Raw genomic sequence first — 20,324 nt, 5'->3', positions numbered from 1 at the left:
GTGCTTTCTAACCAAGAGCACTGCAGTGAGGAACTTGGGTTTATTGCTGTGTTGCATCTGATCAGAAGTTTACCATATGAAGCAGAAAGGTTCACATTATTTGTACACAAGTTACTGAGCATGTAGTGACTGTGTTAATATTGTGGCTGAGGGGTTCAAGAGGACAGAAAGACCTCCTAGGTCTTCTTCCTGGGGTCTCCTAGAGCCTCAGTCTTCCCTTGGTGGGGTTCTCTCCTAGTCACCAAGGAACTCCCCAATGTCTTTGAGTTCTATGAGTGTTATCTCTTCGGATAAGTGATTACAGCTCTTCTAGCAGAGCTCACACTAATTCCATGTGAAACTATTGCTCCCAGAATCACCAACACCACCACTTTACACTGTCTCAATGCACACGAAACCTTGAACTTGTAGAATTCTCTCCCCAACGTGAATCTCATTCCTGGAAGTCTATGAGAATTATCTGAAGAATTACTACCCTCCCCCAGCTTCCTTTGTGGCCCAGCTGGTAAAGAATCCGCTTGCAATGCAGGAGACCTGGGTTCGATCCCTGGGTTGGGAAGATCCCCCGGAGAAGGGAAAGGCTACCCATTCCAGTATTCTGGCCTGGAGAATTCCACGGACTGTATAGTCCATGGGGTTGCAAAGAGTCAGACACGACTGAGCGACCATCACTTTTCCCAACCCCCAAAACAAACAAAAATCATGGCCGCCCCGAACCAATGATATCAGCATCTCTTGAGGGATAGGGTCCAGCATCAATAGTTTAAAAGTTCCAGGTTTCTGGAGGGTTGGAAAGCATTGCAGCTTCTCTACTAGAGAAGTTGGGGCTCCCTTCCATTTCAGTTTTAGGCATCTCAGAAACTACACAAATGTTCTGAAGGTGACCAAACATGCAGACTAAACTTGATTCGACAGCCACCTTTCAAACATAGGGTAGGGCTTTTTTTTTTTTTTTTTTTGAAAGCAAGGGTTTAATACTTAAGTTATCAGAAATTGGCAAAATACCTCCATTATCTCCCAATTTTCTTCCACTGAGCATTGGACGGGAATGGTCAGGCCACCTGGGATCCCCAGGATGAAGGTCTGCTCAGCAGGATCCACTGCGTGGGGGTGCTCCGTCTTCTGTAGCACCAACATGTGCCTCTGTCTGGTCCATTCAGTTCTAAGGTCTGCCTAAACAGACCCATGTTAACAATATGCTAGTAGTAGTATTTCAGCAAGTTCCATCAGGCAGGACTGCCCCCAATGTTGGTGACTCCCTAGGAGTTTTACTATGGAAGGATGAACTTAAAACTGTTTGCCTTGGGCCCAGCTTCAACGCTGGGGCTTAAAGGTAAATTTATCAAGTGGTATACATTTACTTCCAGCAAAAACATCTCTTTGATCATTCTGAGCAGATCACTCAACGTATTCTCCTAGCATTCAACAAAGGAAAATATTAGGTTAAAAGGAACATGAAGAGCAACTGAAATGAGGGGAAAAAGCAAAGCAGCATGTAGAGATGAGGACAGAAAGAAAAGGTGGGATTGCCAATTCCTTTCTTTCAAACTGGTGAAGAAAGATATAACGGGTCAGAGATATTTGGGGCTAAGTTCTTATTTGTATATGAGCCCCAGGCCAAAGTGACAAATACCTCTGAGATGCTTTCCCACCACTGCCCATCCTTCAGTTACTGCATCACTCAAGTGGTGGAGGCAGGATACAGTTCCAAGAACAGCTTCTGGACCCAACACGACCTATGGTAGAGAAAGCCTCCAGGGAAAGCAGGCACATGATGACATCAAACGAAACAAGGACTGACTGTTTTCTGTGAATGATGTCCTCCATGACCCTGTCAGTGCTCACACCTCCCTCTGGACACTCTGAGCTGAACTTCCGGGATGAGCTCTTTCCAGCCAGCCACCTGCAGCAAACCCAGTCTCCTCACTTCACTCTCCCCTTCCCATCACCACTGGCTGCTCACACGCTACCAAAATGAAGCTGGTGAGTGACTGATACTTGTTGACAGTAAAACCACCTTCAGAGACAAAAGAGAGCCACTTGTTTCCCGAATGGGTCAATTAAGGACTTTCTGGTTGACAAGCAAGGGAAACTCAAACTCACCCTGACTTGAGAAAAAAAGACACATTAGCAAAATACCAGAAACACCAGAGCGAGAATGATGACTACAGTATTTGAGGTGAACTACAGCTTATCTCACCACGTAGTTAAATCTCCAAAACATACCACTGAACATCAGTTCAGTTCAGTCGCTCAGTCATGTCCGACTCTTTGCGACCCCATGAATCGCAGCACGCCAGGCCTCTCTGTCCATCACCAACTCCCGGAGATCACTCAAACTCATGTCCATAGAGTCGGTGATGCCCTCCAGCCATCTCATCTTCTGTCATCCCCTTCTCATCCTGCCCCCAATCCCTCCCAGCATCAGGGTCATTTCCAATGAGTCAACTCTTCACATGAGGTGGACAAAGTACTGGAGTTTCAGCTTCAGCATCAGTCCTTTCAATGAACACCCAGGGCTGATCTCCTTTAGAATGGACTGGTTGGATCTCCTTGCAGTCCAAGGGACTCGCAAGAGTCTTCTCCAACATTACAGTTCAAAAGCATCAATTCTTCGGTGCTCAGCTTTCTTCACAGTCCAACTCTCACATCCATACGTGACCACTGGAAAAACCGTAGCCTTGACTAGATGGACCTTAGTTGGCAAAGTAATGTCTCTGCTTTTGAATATACTATCTAGGTTGCTCATAACTTTCCTTCCAAGGAGTAAGCATCTTTTAATTTCATGGGTGCAATCCCCATCTGCAATGATTTTGGAGCCCCAAAAAATACAGTCTGATACTGTTTCCACTGTTTCCCCATCTATTTCCCATGAAGTGATGGGACTGGATGCCATGATCTTCATTTTCTGAATGTTGAGCTTTAAGCCAACTTTTTCACTCTCCTCTTTCACTTTCATCAAGAGGCTTTTTAGTTCCTCTTCTCTTTCTGCCATAAGGGTGGTGTCATCTGCAAATCTGAGGTTCTTGATATTTCTCCTGGCAATCTTGATTCCAGCTTGTGTTTCTTCCAGCCCAGTGTTTCTCATGATGTACTCTGCATAGAAGTTAAATTAGCAGGGTGACAATATACAGCCTTGACATACTCCTTTTTCCTATTTGGAACCAGTCTGTTGTTCCAAGTCCAGTTCTAAATGTTGCTTCTTTACCTGCATATAGGTTTCTCAAGAGGCAGGTCAGGTGGTCTGGTATTCCCATCTCTTTCAGAATTTTCCACAGTTTATTGTGATCCACACAGTCAAAGGCTTTGGCATAGCCAATAAAGCAGAAATAGATGTTTTTCTGGAACTCTCTTGCTTTTTCCATGATCCAGCGAATGTTGGCAATTTGATCTCTGGTTCCTCTGCCTTTTCTAAAACCAGCTTGAATATCTGTTGAACATAAATATAACTTGACAGGATCAAGATGAAGAACTGTCTATACAATTTGATAAAATTATAAAGTTAAAAAATACATTAAAACAAAGAAGCTTAAGGATAGCTAAGTAGTGAAAAAAATATATATATAATGTCATGTATGGGCATGATGAAGCCTGAATTTATGACAGAAACTGCCTCTGGGCTGAGAGGTGGGATCAGAGTGTCTCAAATCTGTGTTGAATCCTTTAAGACATCTAAAGTATGGGTGCTTAACAGATTTGATTAAGCGGGCTTTCATCACACAATTCTCTACTCTTATCTATATGTTTAAAGTAGTTCATGGTTTTCTTTAAGAGAAACTACTGGCTTCCATGGCTTCCCTGACAGCTCAGTTGGTAAAGAATCCACCTGTAAACGACCCTTGGTCAACTCCTGGGTCAGGAAGATCCACTGGAGAAGGGATAGGCTACCCACTCCAGTATTCTTGGGCTTCCCTGGTGACTCAACTGGTAAAGAGTCCACCTGCAATGCAGGAGACCTGGGTTGGGAAGATGCCCTGGAGAAGGGAAAGGCTACCCACTCTAGTATTCTGGCCTGGAGAATGCCACAGAATGTATAGTCCATGGGGTCTCAAAGGCTCAGACATGGACACCACTGAGCGACCTTCACTGGCTTAAGTAACAGAAAGATCTGTGAGTAATTGGCTCAATCAGCTTGATCAGGAGCTTTTTGTTTCTATATCTTGGTTCTGCTTTCTTCTTCTGGGTTCTATTTTTTATTCAAATTCCTTATTCCAGCTCCCAGTAGCTGCACCCCCGTGTCCTAACCTTTCAGCATCTCTTGTAAAATGCATTTCTCTCTTCTGAAAATTTCAATAAGAGTCCTAGAATTTCATCCCATTGAATTATGTCTGGCCATGAACTAACTCACTTTGACTAGGGGAGTGAGCTGATTAGCTCAGCTTTGGTTGGTGCCTTCTCCTAGAACTGGTGATATGGAAATCAGCTTTTCCCAAATGACATTAAGGGAGGCACTTCATTACAATTTGGGCTTCCCTGGTGACTCAGTGGTAAAGAATCCACCTGCCAATGCAGGAGATGTAGGTTCAATCCCTGGATTGTAAAGATCTCCTGGAGAAGGAAATGGAAACCCACTCCAGTATTCTTGGCCTGGGAAATCCTTTGGACAGAGGAGCCTGGCAGGTTATAGTCCATGGGCTTGCAAAAGAGTCAGACATGACTTAGCAACTAAACAACAACTTTCTGGAGGAAATTAGGAGAGTGCTAATAAGAAGAAGGGGAAATAGTTTAGGGGTAGTGAGAAACAGCATATGTCTACCATGATAAATCTGCCACAAAGAACTGTCTGTATGTGTGCTATTGATATATCTATGATTATCTTAGGGCAATGTGTTGTGCTCCTTCATCTCTAAGTGAAAGTGACTTACAGGAAAAGATAAATCAGTCTCACTTATTTATATGTGAAAACTCGCAGATGAAGTGCCAGAAAATATAATTGAACAGAAATATATAGAGGAATAATTTACCAAAATCAGTCAACATTTACCATGGCATAGAATAATAGAATAAAATCCATTATTACATCGCCTTGATAAGCCATGATGAATAATAAATAGTAGGTAAAACTCGATAGATAGTCCTATTTAAATTGTTGTTGTTTAGTTGCAAAGTCGTGTCCAACTGTTTGTGACCACATGGACTGTAGGCTGCCACACTCCTCTGTCCATGGGATTTCTCAAGCAAGAATACTGGAGCGCATTGCCAATTCCTTCTTCAGGGGGTCTTTCCGACCCAGGGGTCGAACCTGAGCCTCCTGCATTGGCAGGCAGATTCTTTACCACTGAGCCACCAGGAAAGACCCCTATCAAAATTAGGAACTAGAAAAATGACCCACATTATTATCATTAATTTTTTTCTGAAGTGCTAAGTCAGTGCATTAAGCACATATAAAAAGTATCATAGATAGAAGGTGGGAGAATTTTTATAGCAATAAAAGACCAAAACTAACAAAAGGGAACATATTCAGTCCAGTTTATCAACAAGGAGAACCTGATCTAAAGGACAAGGATACAAGCTTGCTTTGGCCCGAGGACAGGGGGAGTACAGATACAGAGCCAGGTTGTTCTCAGAATTATCTCAGAACTAGAGAGAAAGAACAAGACTCAGTCTCCTGGAAATGGGGCTGGCGGGGATGAAGCAGGAAGCAGGTCCAGCCAACTGGCTAGATAGCCAAAAGACACTAACACCCCAGCATTGACAGTAGTGAAAGCCTGGGCCCTCAGGACTTCCGGGTCAAAGAGAGTCAGGTTAGGGCCTAGTCCTGCCATGTTCTGTGTGTGTCAATGACTCTGGTGTACTCGAACTGTAAATACACCTAACATAAGCATGCTCAAGTGACAGCAAAGGGCAAGAGGTTTTGACGTGGTGCTGGGCTGGCAGCCTACTCCTAAATGGATGCTCCTTTGACAATATAACTGGACTGAGTTTTCTTCTCATGAGACGAGTTTGGACAATGTCCTCCATGTGTATCAAAAATGTGAATTACATACTATAAACACAATAAATATGTTTTGAATAAATTCATGAAAGACATTCTGTTGAAGTTTGAGCTTTTGACAAGGGTGGCCCTCCGCTTACTCAATAGTGCTAGCCCTGTGAATAGAATCAGTTCAGTTCAGTTCAGTCGCTCAGTCGTGTCCGACTCTTTGCAACCCCATGAATCGTAGCACGCCAGGCCTCCCTGTCCATCACCAACTCCCAGAGTTCACTCAGACTCATGTCCATCGAGTCAATGAGGCCATCCAGCCATCTCATCCTCTGTCATCCCCTTCTCCTCCTGCCCCCAATCCCTCCCAGCATCAGAGTCTTTTCCAATGAGTCAAATCTTCGCATGAGGTGGCCGAAGTACTGGAGTTTCAGCTGCAGCATCATTCCTTCCAAAGAAATCCCAGGGCTGACCTCCTTCAGAATGGACTGGTTGGATCTCCTTGCAGTCCAAGGGATCCTCAAGAGTCTTCTCCAACACCACAGTTCAAAAGCATCAATTCTTCAGTGCTCAGCTTTCTTCACAGTCCAACTCTCACATCCATACATGACCACTGGAAAAACCATAGCCTTGACTAGACAGACCTTAGTCAGCAAAGTAATGTCTCTGGCTTTTGAATATGCTATCTAGGTTGGTCAGAACTTTTCTTCCAAGGAGTAAGCGTCTTTTAATTTCATGGCTGTAGTCACTATCTGCAGTGATTTTGGAGCCCCCCAAAATAAATTCTGACACTGTTTCCACTGTTTCACCATCCATTTCCCATGAAGTGATGGGACCAGATGCCATGATCTTCGTTTTCTGAATGTTGAGCTTTAAGCCAACTTTTTCACTCTCCTCTTTTACTTTCATCAAGAGGCTTTTTAGTTCCTCGAGAGCCAGAAATTCCAAACTCCAAAGGTCAAGGGATTCAGTTTCAGGTAAGAGGGAATAAGTATATTCTACCATTTTCCTCCCACTGAATGAAGTTATAAAACCTGGAATGTATATTTGGAGCAGCTATTTGAGGACTCTGAAAAGTAAATAGTTCCTAGGTGGTGCAGTGGTAAAGAATCCACCTGTGGGTGCAGAGATGCAAGAGACCCAGGTTCGATCCCTGGGTTGGGAAGATCCCATGGAGTAGGAAATGGCAACCTGCTCCAGTATTCATGCCTAGAGAATCCCATGGACAGAGGAGAAGCCTGGCGGGCTACAGTTCACAGGGTCAGAGTCAGACACGACTGAACACATGACACACACGGCATATGGCTTGGAGAAGACCTCAGGCCAAAGAGCTGTGAAGTAAGTATGTCAACTCTGGCACTACTGAGTTAAAGGTAAGTTCCTTCTCTGGACTTCATTTCTTCCCCTTCTCCCTGGATGGGAAGCAACAGCAACAGAAATGGATCCAGAATCGGAAACCATAACTTGAGATTGGTCAATCAACCCTACAGCTTGGGTCTGACTCGCTATATGGAATACAGCCATCTGCCCCTACCCCTACACCCCTACTACCCAGGTCTCTCTGAACTATTAAGTAGGAAAGAAATGAACACCTTTCTTATCTGAACTACTGTATTCTGAGGTCTCTTTATTACAGCAGCTTAGCTGTACTCCCTACGGGCTTCCCTGATAACTCAGTTCATAAAGAATCCACCTGCAATGCAGGAGACCCTAGTTCAGTTCCTGGGTTGAGAAGAGCTGCTGGAGAAGGGATAAGCTACCCACTCCAGTATCCTTGAGCTTCCCTTGTGGCTCAGCTGGTAAAGAATCTGCCTGCAATGCAGGAGACCTGGGTTCAGTCCCTGGGTTGGGAAGATCCCCTGGAGAAGGGAAAGACTACCCACTCCAGTATTCTGGCCTGGAGAATTCTATGGACTATAAAAGTTGGACACAACTGAGTAACTTTCACTTTCTTTCACTTTAGCCTGTACTCTAGCTTACACATTCCTAACATGATCAATGGATTCTTCAAGGAGTAGGTGCTTGTTATGTTTTGCTCTTCAACTCAGTTACCAAGATTAGTAAAATGCTGAGTTGGAAGGGACCTAAGAGAGTTTACTGTAAGCTACTTGTTCTTTTGAGGCTAGGCTTGAGGACTGAAAAGCACAGTCTTGTGGCAGTAAGCCATTTTAAGACCCTGGAAACAACTGCTTAGTGTTGGTTAAGATTCCTCCTTAACCTGCCCTTTTCTTCACCTATGCCAGTTCTCTGATCTGCTCTGGTTGTCACCATTTCAGTGTCCTCCTCCCTCCCATCCATTCATGTGGCCTCTCGATGCCTTCGTCCTTCACTTTCTCTTTTATTTCTTTGGCTGTGCTGTAACCCTCCTCTTCTAATACAGCGTTTATGTGCACTGTCCTTTTATTAATTAACTTCTGGGCTCGATATTGAGAATCGTTTAATCGGAAACTATAAATACTCTTTCTGGTGACCAGTCCCAACCTGAAGCCATCCAGGAGCCCACAGAGTATTGCCTCATTAGAACAAAAGATGTGCCTATTGCCTAGGAAATCCCATAGGGTTGGGTGACTCTCTGTTAGAGGTTCATATTGGTCTCACCACTCAGGAAGTTACAAGGGGTTTAAGAGCTCTGTGTCAGGAAATGTGGGTGGAGACCAAGCATGTATTTCTTATTACGTCACCTTCCCAAGTCTTTACTTTTACATGAGGAAACATGTCAGAAAGACTAAGTGACTTGTCAGTAGTTATAGAGTCATTATGTAGCAAAGCCAGGACTAGAATTCAAGTATCTTCACAGGACAAGAGTTTGGCCACTCTGTAATTTTGCTTCCAGGTATATCCATACTAGTTTATCTCTATTTTAGATTCTCATATTACATTGATTAAAAAGTCACAATTAAGTTTACATTAAAAAAACAAACTCACCTCTAATATATTCTCTGTTGAAATACTTTGCTAGCTTATCTTTAGTTGGCTTTTCTTACTCTGAGTTATTAACCATGGGCACCACAGTCATCATCTTATTATTCAGTCTGAATTTTAACTGTTCATTTAGTATGACTTCAAGAAAATCTACTGCCTGCCTTGAATCGTGGTCCATCTATTCTGCCCCATGTTCAAATATCAGACATCTCACACAGCATTTTGAACTGAAAATATTATCAACATGAAATATCTAAGAAACTCTAGTCACTGGTAAAAATGAACATAATGCAAGTATCTGCATAGCCAAGAACTCATATCCATTGAATCAGTATTCTCCAAAGTCATATTCTCTTCCTTTCTGTCTTGTTGATGGTTAAAAGATGAAACTAGAAAATAACCAGAGGAGTCAGGACTTCCCTTCCCATTACCAGGAACGGGTGAAATAAACTCTTCCAGTTCAGCTAAAGTGTGCACAGTGATGATGCTAATAGGAGTAAATGAGCCTATTAGGACAGCTGCATTCCGTTCTCAGCCCCCAGTCTTCTGACCCAGGGGAAACCACCTCAACCCTGTGAGGCTCTGACTCTTTAATTGTAAAGTGGGATTAATATTAGGTGTTCAGTTCACAGTGAAGATGTAAAGAGACTGGCTGTTGTCAGTCAGGGTCCCAGCAAGAAACAATCCAGTTCATATGTCTCAAGACACTTATCATTAAGAGGGCTATTTACAGCATTGTGGTCAAGGGAGGGCAACCAGCAAAGGATAAACTCAGAGATGAACACAGTAGGAAGTCTTCCCCACTCGAGATCTGAAGGGGAAGAGGCAGGAAATAGTGCGACCAGAGCCCAGAGAGAGCAGGGGCCATGGTGGGAACCACATAGGCAGAACAAGTAACCCAGACCTGGGAAGTCAGATGCTCTCCATGGACTATGAGTCTGTTAGGAAAGCAGAAGCATCATTGGTAGGCTGCATTCTGTAGGACAGCACCCCAACCTCACCAGATATCATCAGGATATAGCACCTGCTGGCACTACAATGGAGCCTGCATTAGGCCCTTCCAGTTTTATCAGCCCAGCTGCTTCTGGGTGATGGGCTATGGTGGCAACATGGGTGAAATCCAAGAGTGCACATGAGCACACCTTTTGTTGAAGAATGAATTCCTGGGTAGGAAGTGATATTGTGTGTGTTGTAACAGATATAGGGTCAAATGAGAATGAGATGGTTAGATAGTATCATCGACTATTCAATGGACATGAGTTTGAGCAAACTCCAGGAGATGATGATGGACAGGGAAGCCTGGCATGTTGCAGTCCACGCGGTTGCAAAGAGTCAGACATGACTGACTGAACAAGGGTCAAATGTGGAATTAAAACACAAGACCATCTTCCCAGTCTCAGCTATACTGTCCTGTGGGCCTTGAAACAGCACTGTCTGCATCAAATAACAAAGCCTCATCTGGCTCCTCCAGCTCTTGATCCTGACCTCTCTCGTCCTAAGGGCTGAAATCTCACCCAAGTGGCCAGCTACCCACTCCTCAGACTCTCCCTCTCGCATCTCTCCCAAGACCCCAGGTGTTAGTTGATTAGTCGTGTCCAACTCTTTGCGACTCCATGGACTGAAGGGCACCAGGATCCTCTGTCCATGGAATTCTCCAGGCCAGAATACTGGAGTGGGTTGCTGTTCCCTTCTCCAGGGGTTCTTTCCAACTCAGGGATCTCAAACTCAAGTCTTCTGCACTGCAGGCAGATTCTTTCACAATTGAGCCACCAAGGAAGCCCCCAAGTCCCCAGGACCTTATCAATACAACTAACAAAGGAACAATCTCCTCACTCACTGCAAACCAAAGTTCCTGTGCACAACAATGGAGGTAGGAAGATACCCGGAAGGTAGGGTGTTGTTCTGGAACCTCTGCTTAGCCAGGGGCCAATGGAGTTTATGGGGAGGGGAGGAATGCTGTAGAACTCTTTCTCACCAGCAGCACCTGAATTGTAGCCACAAAGGCCTCTCATACTTGGGTAGGAGCACTCCTGGACAAGCTGTGACTCACAGTGCTCATGTTGCCACCTGTTCAGAGCATGTGAATCCTGTAAGCAGCATTTCTAAGTCTTCTCTTCCCTGATGCTGAGAGGAAAAGAAAAAGAAGCAGAAGAGGCAATGGTCCAAATTTGATCATTTTTTTCCCCTTGCTGACCTGGCCCCCTCTGAACCTGCTGCTGCTGTGGGAACGTTTGCAGACAGCACAGATTTAGGGCGCCCTCCCGTCACACTTCTAAGTCGTTTCATAATTACAATCCCCTCCTCCAAACTAGGCTTGCTCATAGGTCATCCCAAACTTCCAGTCTTAAAAATGTTCCCTATGACTATGAGCTTCCTTGGTAGTTCAGGCAGTGAAGACTCCGCCTGCAATACAGGAGACCGGTTAGATTCCTGGGTGGGAAGAATCCTCTGGAAAAGGGATAGGCTACCCACTCCAGTATTCTTGGGCTTCCCTGATGTTTTCAGTTCAGTTTCAGTTCAGTCGCTCAGTCGTGTCCGACTCTTTGCGACCCTGATGTTTAGACGGTGTTAAAAAAAAAAAAAAATCCGCCTGCAATGTGGGATACCTGGGTTCGATCCCTGGGTGGGGAAGATCCGCCGGAGGGAGGAGGGCATGGCAACCCACTCTAGTATTCTTGCCTGGAGAATCTCCACGGTCAGAGGAGCCTGGGGGGCTATAGTCCATGGGGTCGCAAAGAGTCGGACACGACTGAGCGACTAAGCACACAGCATACACGGTGGTTGGAACTAAAATTAAGATAATCATGCCTTCACGCACAAGACTTCCCACTGCAGTGCAGCTGTTCTGAGCAGCTACTGATATAAAAGAGCACTATATGCCCCTAACTCACACGTCTTCCAAGCACCAGGAAAGGACGGTTACGTTAACTTGAGGCAGGAGAAATACTCTTGAGAAGTGCGTGAAACCGAATTCGGGCTCTCTTCCTCTGCGCTTGCGCGAGGGAAGACGGTCCCTCCCCGGAAGGAAGCCCGGACCTCCGGGTTTTACGCAGACTCAGAGCTCTACCTCCAGGCGGAACTGGGGCGTCCCGGGCTCCTGCGAAAGCTAAACACCCGGTGTGAAAGGAAGGTGGCCCCGGGCGGGGCGGGGCGCATGCGCGGCAGCTCGCCCCGGTAGAGGGGAAGGGCTGAGGAGCGGAAGGGGCGGCCAGCTGCTCGCGGTGCGGAGCAGGGTCAGGATGGACGAGGACGTGCTGACCACCCTGAAGATCCTCATCATCGGCGAGAGCGGCGTGGGCAAGTCCAGGTGAGAGGGGTCTGCGGTTCGTGACGACAGTGGCGGGGTCTTTCCTCCTCGGTGGCGGCTTGTTTCCTGGGGCCGCGGCGGGAACGGTAAACGGCGGCGGGCCGGGCCTGACGGGGCGAACTCGGCTCGCGGCCCCGCGGCCTCGGCCCGGCCTGGTTCCCTGGATCGCGTCCCCTCCTGTCGCACCCGGAGAAGAGCGATTCCGAGGGCGCCGCTGGGCCGGCCGGGTCGCCGCCGCAGAGGCGCCTAGGGCGTGGCGGGCGGGTCGGGGCCCGAGTCCAGCGGAGGGAAGAGGCCTCCCGGCCCCGGGGATCGAGCTGCCTGTCACCCCGCGAGCGGAGAGCTTGTGACTTGACCATCGTGGGATTTCTGTCGGGCTTTCTCTAAATACCTGAAGTTCTGCACAGCAAGTTTCGTGACGCCATAGGTCGCATTCCTGGCCTATTTGGGTGCACCCCGTAGCCAATTATTCTTTTTTTTTTTTTTTAATGAGTCAGCTGTGAAAGAACTCATCAGTCTTCTGACTGCTTAAATAATTCACTTTGGTCTAAGATGCAGGAGCTTAAGCTGTGGACCACTTTTGAGAATCCAGTGTAATTGTTTCTTGCTCTGCCACGTCATATAGAGGTAACGAAACACGTTAGTATGTGTCTTTTATTTCCTGACGGTTTTTGCGGGAGAGGGGGGAATGATGTTGACAGTAGTTAAGGTTGAGTAATAGGGAAGACGTGGAGCCTGCTGGGTGTTGGGCGAGAGCTGTGATTTTATCCAGGTCTTAGAGCAAAGTTTCTCCAGGTGAAGTTATCTTTGTCATCCGATTATGAGTAGGGTGTGTCCCAGGCTGCCTTGATCTTTAAATAAGATTCAAATTCCAGAAGCTGTAAACAATTGCATATTTTAGCTATGCCTCCTTATAAGCTTATCTTTCAAATTACTTCATGAGATCTTTTTTTTTTTTAAGATATTTAAGCATTTGAAATTGTAATGTGTTCTGTAGCTTTATGTACTTTTAAAGCATGATAGTATATTTTCATAGTTTCCCTCTTTTGATGTACTTTTTGTATTGGAATGAGAAATTTGTATGTAACAAGGAATAAAGAAATGAAACACTGCGGACTAAAAAAAAATAGTATGATTGTGTGTGTGTATGTGTTATTTAAAGGGCTAATATCATTTTCATCATCACTGTCTAGTATATGTGAGAGTTAAAAAGTTAAGTAATATGTGAACATTGTCTTAGGAATTCCCTGGCCACGTGACCCTTTTTTCTTCTTGAGATGTGACCCTCGTTTAGGTTAAGGCATATGAAATTGCTGAATTTGAAGTCAAGACTGGTTGGATGTTGTTTTGTGTGGTTCAGCCCAAAACATGGTTGGTTGGTGCCTATTCTAAATGTATTGGATGGATGATTGAGTGAAGCTCACTTTGTCATGCTCCACTCTTGCAGCCCCATGGACTATACAGTCCAATGGAATTCTCCAGGCCAGAAGACTGGAGTGGGTAGCTGTTCACTTCTCCAGGTGATCTTCCCAACCCAGGGACTGAACCCATGTCTCCTGCCTTGCAGGTGGATTCTTTACCATCTGAGCCACCAGGGAAGCCCAAAGTAAACACTCCTGTTGTTGTTATTGTTCTGTAGTTGCTAAACAGTGAAAGTTGATATTCTTTCTCTGGAGTAAAATCTGTTAAGTGGATTTATTGGTTTCCTTGGTTCCCTCCTGGCAAACAAATTTATTTGGAGCTTATCTGCTCCAAGCTTTTTCTCACCTCAAAAGCTCACTGCAAAATTTTAACACCCTTACCTCTTTGAAGAAGGGATTGCATTTAGGGAAAAAGCTACCTTATCTTTCCAGCTGGTTACACATTACTGGTGGACACATGCTCTGGAAAAAAACTTGGAACGCTTATTTTCCTAGATAAAATGACTCTTCAGAAGCCTGGCTTCCCTCATAGATCAGTCAGTAAAAACATCTGCGTGCAACGCAGGAGACCTGGGTTCGATTCCTGGTTTGGGAAGATCCCCTCGAGAAGGAAATGGCAACCCACTCCAGTATTCTTGCCTGGAGAATCCCATGGACAGAGGAGCGTGGCAGGCTACAGTCCATGGAGTCGCCAAGAGTTGGACATGACTGAAGCAATTTAGTGTAGCATGCTTTTTAAGGTGAGTTAGTACAAAAACATTTGACATCAATATAATCCTACAGGATTGTTCTGACCAATAGTTTCTATTTCTCTGTAAATCTAGAGTTAATGAAAGTGAGGTATCACGTGTGTTGTTGAGAAATCATTGCACAACAAAGGAGATCTTAACACATTCAAACTAGTGGGTTATTTTTCCAGTTTATTTTATACTTAGAGTTAATTAACGTGTGAGAGCAGCCAGGAGATCAGAATGATGAAACTGGTGCTGCCATTTGTGTGACCTTGTGTGTGACACTCAGACACTCTAGGCCTTCATCTCTTTGTTTCAAAAGTGAGGTTGGAGTAGAAATCTCTCAAACCTATCTAGTGTTAAATGTGTAATATTCTTGGATTCTGTGGCTAGCGCATGGTGAAGTAAAGAAGTAGCAAGGTGCTTCAGAACTGGAAGGGATTATAGAGACCTGTTGTTATTTACTTTGCTGTCCCTTCTGTGTCTCTTACATCCCTGTCCTTTTTGACCAGTTTCATTTGTAAACTGAGAAATGCAGCTTAGTTATAATTGCACTGATTAATTATACATTTGGTCTCTTCCAAGTGGAAGAGCAGGAGTTACTCCTTCTATCTACAGCTCTGTATTTTGCTCCTTAACCGTTGAAAATGAAGGCTTGACCATACATGCTTTAGAACAGTGTTGCTTAACATTTTCGGGTTGTGGATTCCTTTCAAAATCTAGTAGAGAAATAGACTCCCTACCTAGAAAATCCACATGTAGAATTTAGGATACATTTTCATCTGACAGTGTAGCCATAGCTAAAATCTGCTGCCTTATCCTCAGTGCCTGTATTAAAATTTGTTGTTTTACATTCTTGCCTTTCCTGGCGAAATACCGTTAATGACAAGTGATGTTTTAAGGATTAGTAATTATATAAGAAAACCCCCAGGCTCAGTATCTGGCTCGTTGTCCAAGTTCAATGAATAATAGCCCATACTGTTGCTATCATTTATGTTACTGTTATGGTATCATTACCACTAGTGCTAGGTAAGGGTCTACGTTTTTGTTATATTTTCTTTGGTGACATGAGTATAATGCACAACTTCTCTATTCTTAAATTATGAGTAACTGAAATTTTTTGGCTTCCCTAATTTGAAGTTTAATGTTGGGGAGAGAAGAAAATTTTTATGAGTAGTCTTTCAAGATTCTTATTAGTGCTGTCACCTAATTCATGTTGGAATTAAATAAAATTAGTTATAGTTCAGTGTTAAGTAGAAAAAGCTCCAATTTGATGCTTTTGTCTTACTTTGCTTTTGTCGTGCTGGTTTTGTGATCACCAGAAAGCAAAACTGGGAAAGGGAGAGTTAGTTCTTCAAACTGAATTAATGACGCTGGGTTAGGAAAGTGCCAAGAGGCCATAATGTTTTGCAGTATACCCTGTGGACCAAAAAAAAAAAAAAAAAAAATCTTTAGCAGCAGTAATTACAGTCTATAGAAATAGTCATACATTTTTTTGTCCCCTGCAATGGAGACATAAGATAGTTATTGTCTTGATCTTATTAATGCAATTAAGTTAATAGAATGGTCTCATCCTACTTAGGGATAATGTGAGGGGAGATTTATTAATTTTATAAATCTAAAAGCAAGGAGATCCAACCAGTCCATCCTAAAGGAGATCAGTCCTGGTTGTTCTTTGGAAGGACTGATGCTAAAGCTGAAACTCCAATACTTTGGCCACCTCATGCAAAGAGCTGACTCATTGAAAAGACTCTGATGCTGGGAGGGATTGGGGGCAGGAAGAGAAGGGGACGACAGAGGATGAGATGGCTGGATGGCATCACCAACTCGATGGACATGAGTTTGTGTGAACTCCGGGAGTTGGTGATGGACAGGGAGGCCTGGCATGCTGCGGTTGATGTGGTTGCAAAAAGTTGGACACAACTGAGCGACTGAAATGAACTGAAAGGGCTTTAACAAAAACTTAGGTTTTATTTTTGAAGAACTTCTAATAATTGACATTTCAGCCTTATATTAAATGAAATAATTCTGGAAGATAAAATCTCAGAGTACTTTTGTGATTATCTTTCCTTTCACTTCATGCCTGCCTTCCTTGCTTTACTGTTTCCCAGGCGTAGTCCTTCATTACCTCTTACTGTAATCATGGCAGTTGTCTTCTGTTGATTTTCTTAGTTTTTTTTTCTTTTTTTGCTGGCATTAACTTTTCAAAATATAGAGCAGTTCCTGCCATTCCTTTCGTTGACAGCCTTTGGTAGCTGAATATTGCTACCAGATTTCATGCACCTTACCCAGCATTGCCGGAGGAAACCTACTCTGGCCAGCATGTGACCTTCAGCCCTTACTTTTATTGTATCTCTTCTTCCCACTTCAGTGAAAGTCAGACTACTTGTTTCAAATTGCTCGACTTCACACATTTCCGTTTTTACCTGAGTGGATGACACATTAGATTTCTTAAAAATTTAATTTGTTGCATTCCAAGAGACTTCCTCTTCCTCTTTTGTCCATGTCAGTTAAAGCGTTACATGTTTGCAAATACCATTTTCTCAGAAGGGCATACCAGTACAGTTACATAAAACAAAAACAAAAACCTCTTTTCACACTTAGGAAATGGAGCATGGGAAATAAGTTTTCTAGTAAACTACTTTGCTTTGGGGATTCTTTAATTGCCTTTCCAATAATTTAATTCCTCTGAATGTACCTGCAGTGAGGCCATGTTTCTGGAAACTGACTACATTAGCTCTTTGAAATTGTGTCTAACTTGTGACAAAATACAGCAATCAGGAAGATTTATCAAGTGTTTAGAAAGAAAAGTTGAATTACTAATCTGTCTTTTTGACATCTCTTTTAGCCTGCTCTTGAGGTTCACAGATGATACTTTTGATCCAGAACTTGCAGCAACAATAGGTAAGCCCATGTTTAAAAATTTAATAGAAATGCCAAATACTTTCTTGCCTTCAGGCTGTTTTCTCTAACTCCTCCTCCCCATCCTCTCACTACCCCACTGCTTCCATGTCTGTCAAAATCTTAACTTGTCTTTCAGTGTTACCTTTGGTAGTCATTCAGTTTCCAAAATATTTGTAGATCTGATCAAGCAAAAATATAACTTCCTTTGCTGTTGTCTTATGGTTCTTTGTTAACACTGAGGATGTTATGATTATCTTTATACACATTCTTGTGCTGTGGGATGTCTTTTATTTAGCAGCATGCAGTCATTTGAATGTTTATTGTATGCCAGGCACTCTCCTAAGAGGTGGGTTATGGTGATCAATGATATAAACGTGGTGTCTGTCATAATGGACCTCGCTGTGTCACTCACAGTAGAGTGTGTTAGTTTTGTATTTTTAGCATTTCATATAGTATCCAACATGTTTCTGGCAACATATTTATTGATATTAGTTATTGAAGACTGTGCACATAAGTGCCTTTTAAAAACTGAAGTTTAGATTGCCTGAAAGTGGTTTGCCACACCAGCTTATTAGAATATATGAGAAGACAGAGCTAGATGATTTGGTATCACATGTTTAGGGAGTAGATGACAATGTAAAGGTACAAGAGACAACTGGCAGTAGTAGGAAGAGCTGAGTCAGAGTAGTATGAGCGTCTCAGCTCTGCCTTGAACGTTGTCACCTTGAGCAAGTCATTAACTTCCTTGTCCTCATCTGTAAGTTGGGAGTAATTTGGGCAAGAGAATACATTTTTCTTCCAGCTCTAAAATTTCGTGATCTGATGAGGAGAGTGTAGTAAAGATCTGATCTTGTATTACAATTAGGGAAAGTGTCTTAATCAGATTCCTGAAATGTTCACATTTATCACATATGCTTTAGCATTCTCTCCATATACACATACACAGTATTCTTGCTTTTTTCGAATTGTTTGAGAGAAAATTGCATTCAGTATCTTCAGTGTCTGTAAGTACTTCAATGTATGTTTCCTTGATGAGCATGGATACAGTTCTCCTGTATACAGATAGATTTTTATCAGTTGCCCCGCTAATATATATACCAAAGGAAAGAATTGTTTCTGGTCCAGAGTCCAGTCCAGGATCCTACATTGAATTTTGCTGTCATTTTTCCTTAGTCTCTTTTAATCTGAACAGTTCTTCATTCTTTCTATCTTTGTGGCCTTGGCATTTTTGAAGGGCCTGTGCAGGCCAGTCGTCCTGTAGAATATGCTTCCACTGCAGTTGTCCACGTGTCCTCATGGTTAGACTCAGGTTGTGCACTTTGGGCAGGAATTCCTCAGCAGTGCTTCTCAGAGCGTGGTGTGTGTTGGTGCAATTAGTGGTGATTGGATTCGGTTACTTAGATGGAGTGCACCATGTCTCTTCCTGTCCACTGTCATTCCAAGTCCGGTGGTGGTTGAACCGTGGTTTTTCAAATTCCATCTTTCCATTTACATTTCTTACTTAGAATTCTGCGAGGAAGAGCTTTGGACATGAGTCTGAGCAAACTCCGAGAGATGGTGGAGGACAGAGAAGCCTGACGGGCTACAGTCCTTGAGGTCACAAAGAGTCGGACAGGACTTAGTGACTAAACAACAACGGAGGAAAGGCTCTCCTTCATTTCTGCCAACATGATCTCATGGTGCCTCTAAATTTGATACATTGTATCAGGCATTACTTCCCTTTTGAATGACATGTTAGCATTGACAGATTTAGTTATGTATGAAAATGGAATCATTTAAAACACTACTAGTTCAAAATCTGTTTAATTTGGTTTTGATACATTATTTGCTTCTTTAAAAAATGAGCTATTAATAAAACTTGATTTTACTCAGAACATCCCTGGTATTGGATAAGCAGAGAGTAGAAGAATAGTAACTGGCAGGAAAAAAAATGTGCCTAGAGTTAAATACTAAGGGAATGATCCTATATATAATATAAACTTGTTATTTAAGCTCTAAGTCATGTCTGACTCTGTGACACCATGGACCCCATAGCCTGTCCTCTACTTGGGATTTCCCAGGCAAGAATACTGGAGTGGGTTGCCATTCTTTCTCCAGAGATTCTTCCTATCCCAGGGATCAAATCCTCATTTCCTGCATTGGCAGGCAGATTTTTTACCACTGCCAGGGGAGCCCATAGTATAAATTGTCTTCCTTTCAAACCCAAATGTCATTGGTCTCTTACAGATTGACAGATGGTTTGTTGTCTTTATTGCTAAAAAGGTTCTGCTTTAAAAACAAATACTAAGATTGTAGCATACTGAGAGAACATTCATAATTTGTTCCCCCAGTCGACCCTGGGTCTTGAAAAGAATCTTTTACATTTTGGCATCAGATAATTTTCTGCCCTAGGTTATAACCAATATACACATGAGGTTTTGAGATAAAAATAATTATCTCAGTTGTTAATGGCCATGTGAAAAATAGTATTTTGTGGAAAGTCAGTATTTTACCTCACAGTATAATAGTAAGTAAAGCACACCTTTATCTTTCAGTAATGTAGTGAGACATTCAAGTTTCTATCATGTATAAAATACTAAGGTTAATTGTTGGATTTTGGGTTTGAAGATGGTACTGTTAAGTTGGCATTTTCTTCTGCTTTCTGGGAATTGGCTATTAACAACAAAGAGGGAAAAACTAAAATACAGACCCCATGGTCTACTAAGCCACAAAACAGGGGAACGGCTGCCTGAAGCAGCGGAGACGAGGCAGGCCGCCTGTGGGAGAAAGTGGCCGGTGCCGTGGCTGCAGAGCTTGGGGCCAGCAGGAGATGCTTCATGAGTTTGAGAGGCCCACCTTGAGGTGCAAAACCTGTTAGCCTTTGTAAAAGCAGGATGGCTTCTCAAGCCAATGGCAGGAGTTTCCCTGCCGCTGGTTTGATTTTGAGAAGTTGGGAAATGAAACCAAACAAGGAGTCACGCAGACAAGAGGAGGTGATGCCTTTGACTAATGTTAAGGCCTTCTATCTCCTCTGGATGCTGAGAAGTAAATAGCTAACTGATTCTCATGTAAAACCCTGAATCAAAACAGAATTTTGCTCGTGCAGAACTCATCCCACTATGGCCTTCTGCATTAGC

The 20,324-nt window shown here is 43.4% G+C and overlaps 1 protein-coding gene across 3 annotated transcripts in view; it reads left to right on the top strand.

Annotated features, from left to right (window-relative positions):
* Nucleotides 1-12,045: 12,045 nt before the first annotated feature.
* Nucleotides 12,046-20,324, top strand: part of RAB18 (RAB18, member RAS oncogene family) — a 28,759-nt gene continuing 20,480 nt past the window's right edge. For all 3 annotated transcript variants that reach the window (XM_068987002.1, XM_068987001.1, XM_068987003.1), the window contains exons 1-2: nt 12,046-12,152; nt 17,153-17,208. In XM_068987002.1, the coding sequence (XP_068843103.1) occupies nt 12,085-12,152; nt 17,153-17,208 (124 nt within the window). In that variant the 5' untranslated portion in view covers nt 12,046-12,084. The remainder of the gene's footprint in view (nt 12,153-17,152; nt 17,209-20,324) is intronic.

The sequence above is a fragment of the Capricornis sumatraensis genome, chromosome 15 (genome assembly GCF_032405125.1).
Source record: "Capricornis sumatraensis isolate serow.1 chromosome 15, serow.2, whole genome shotgun sequence".
Lineage (NCBI taxonomy): Eukaryota > Metazoa > Chordata > Mammalia > Artiodactyla > Bovidae > Capricornis > Capricornis sumatraensis.
This window is presented reverse-complemented; position numbering and strand designations above follow the sequence as displayed.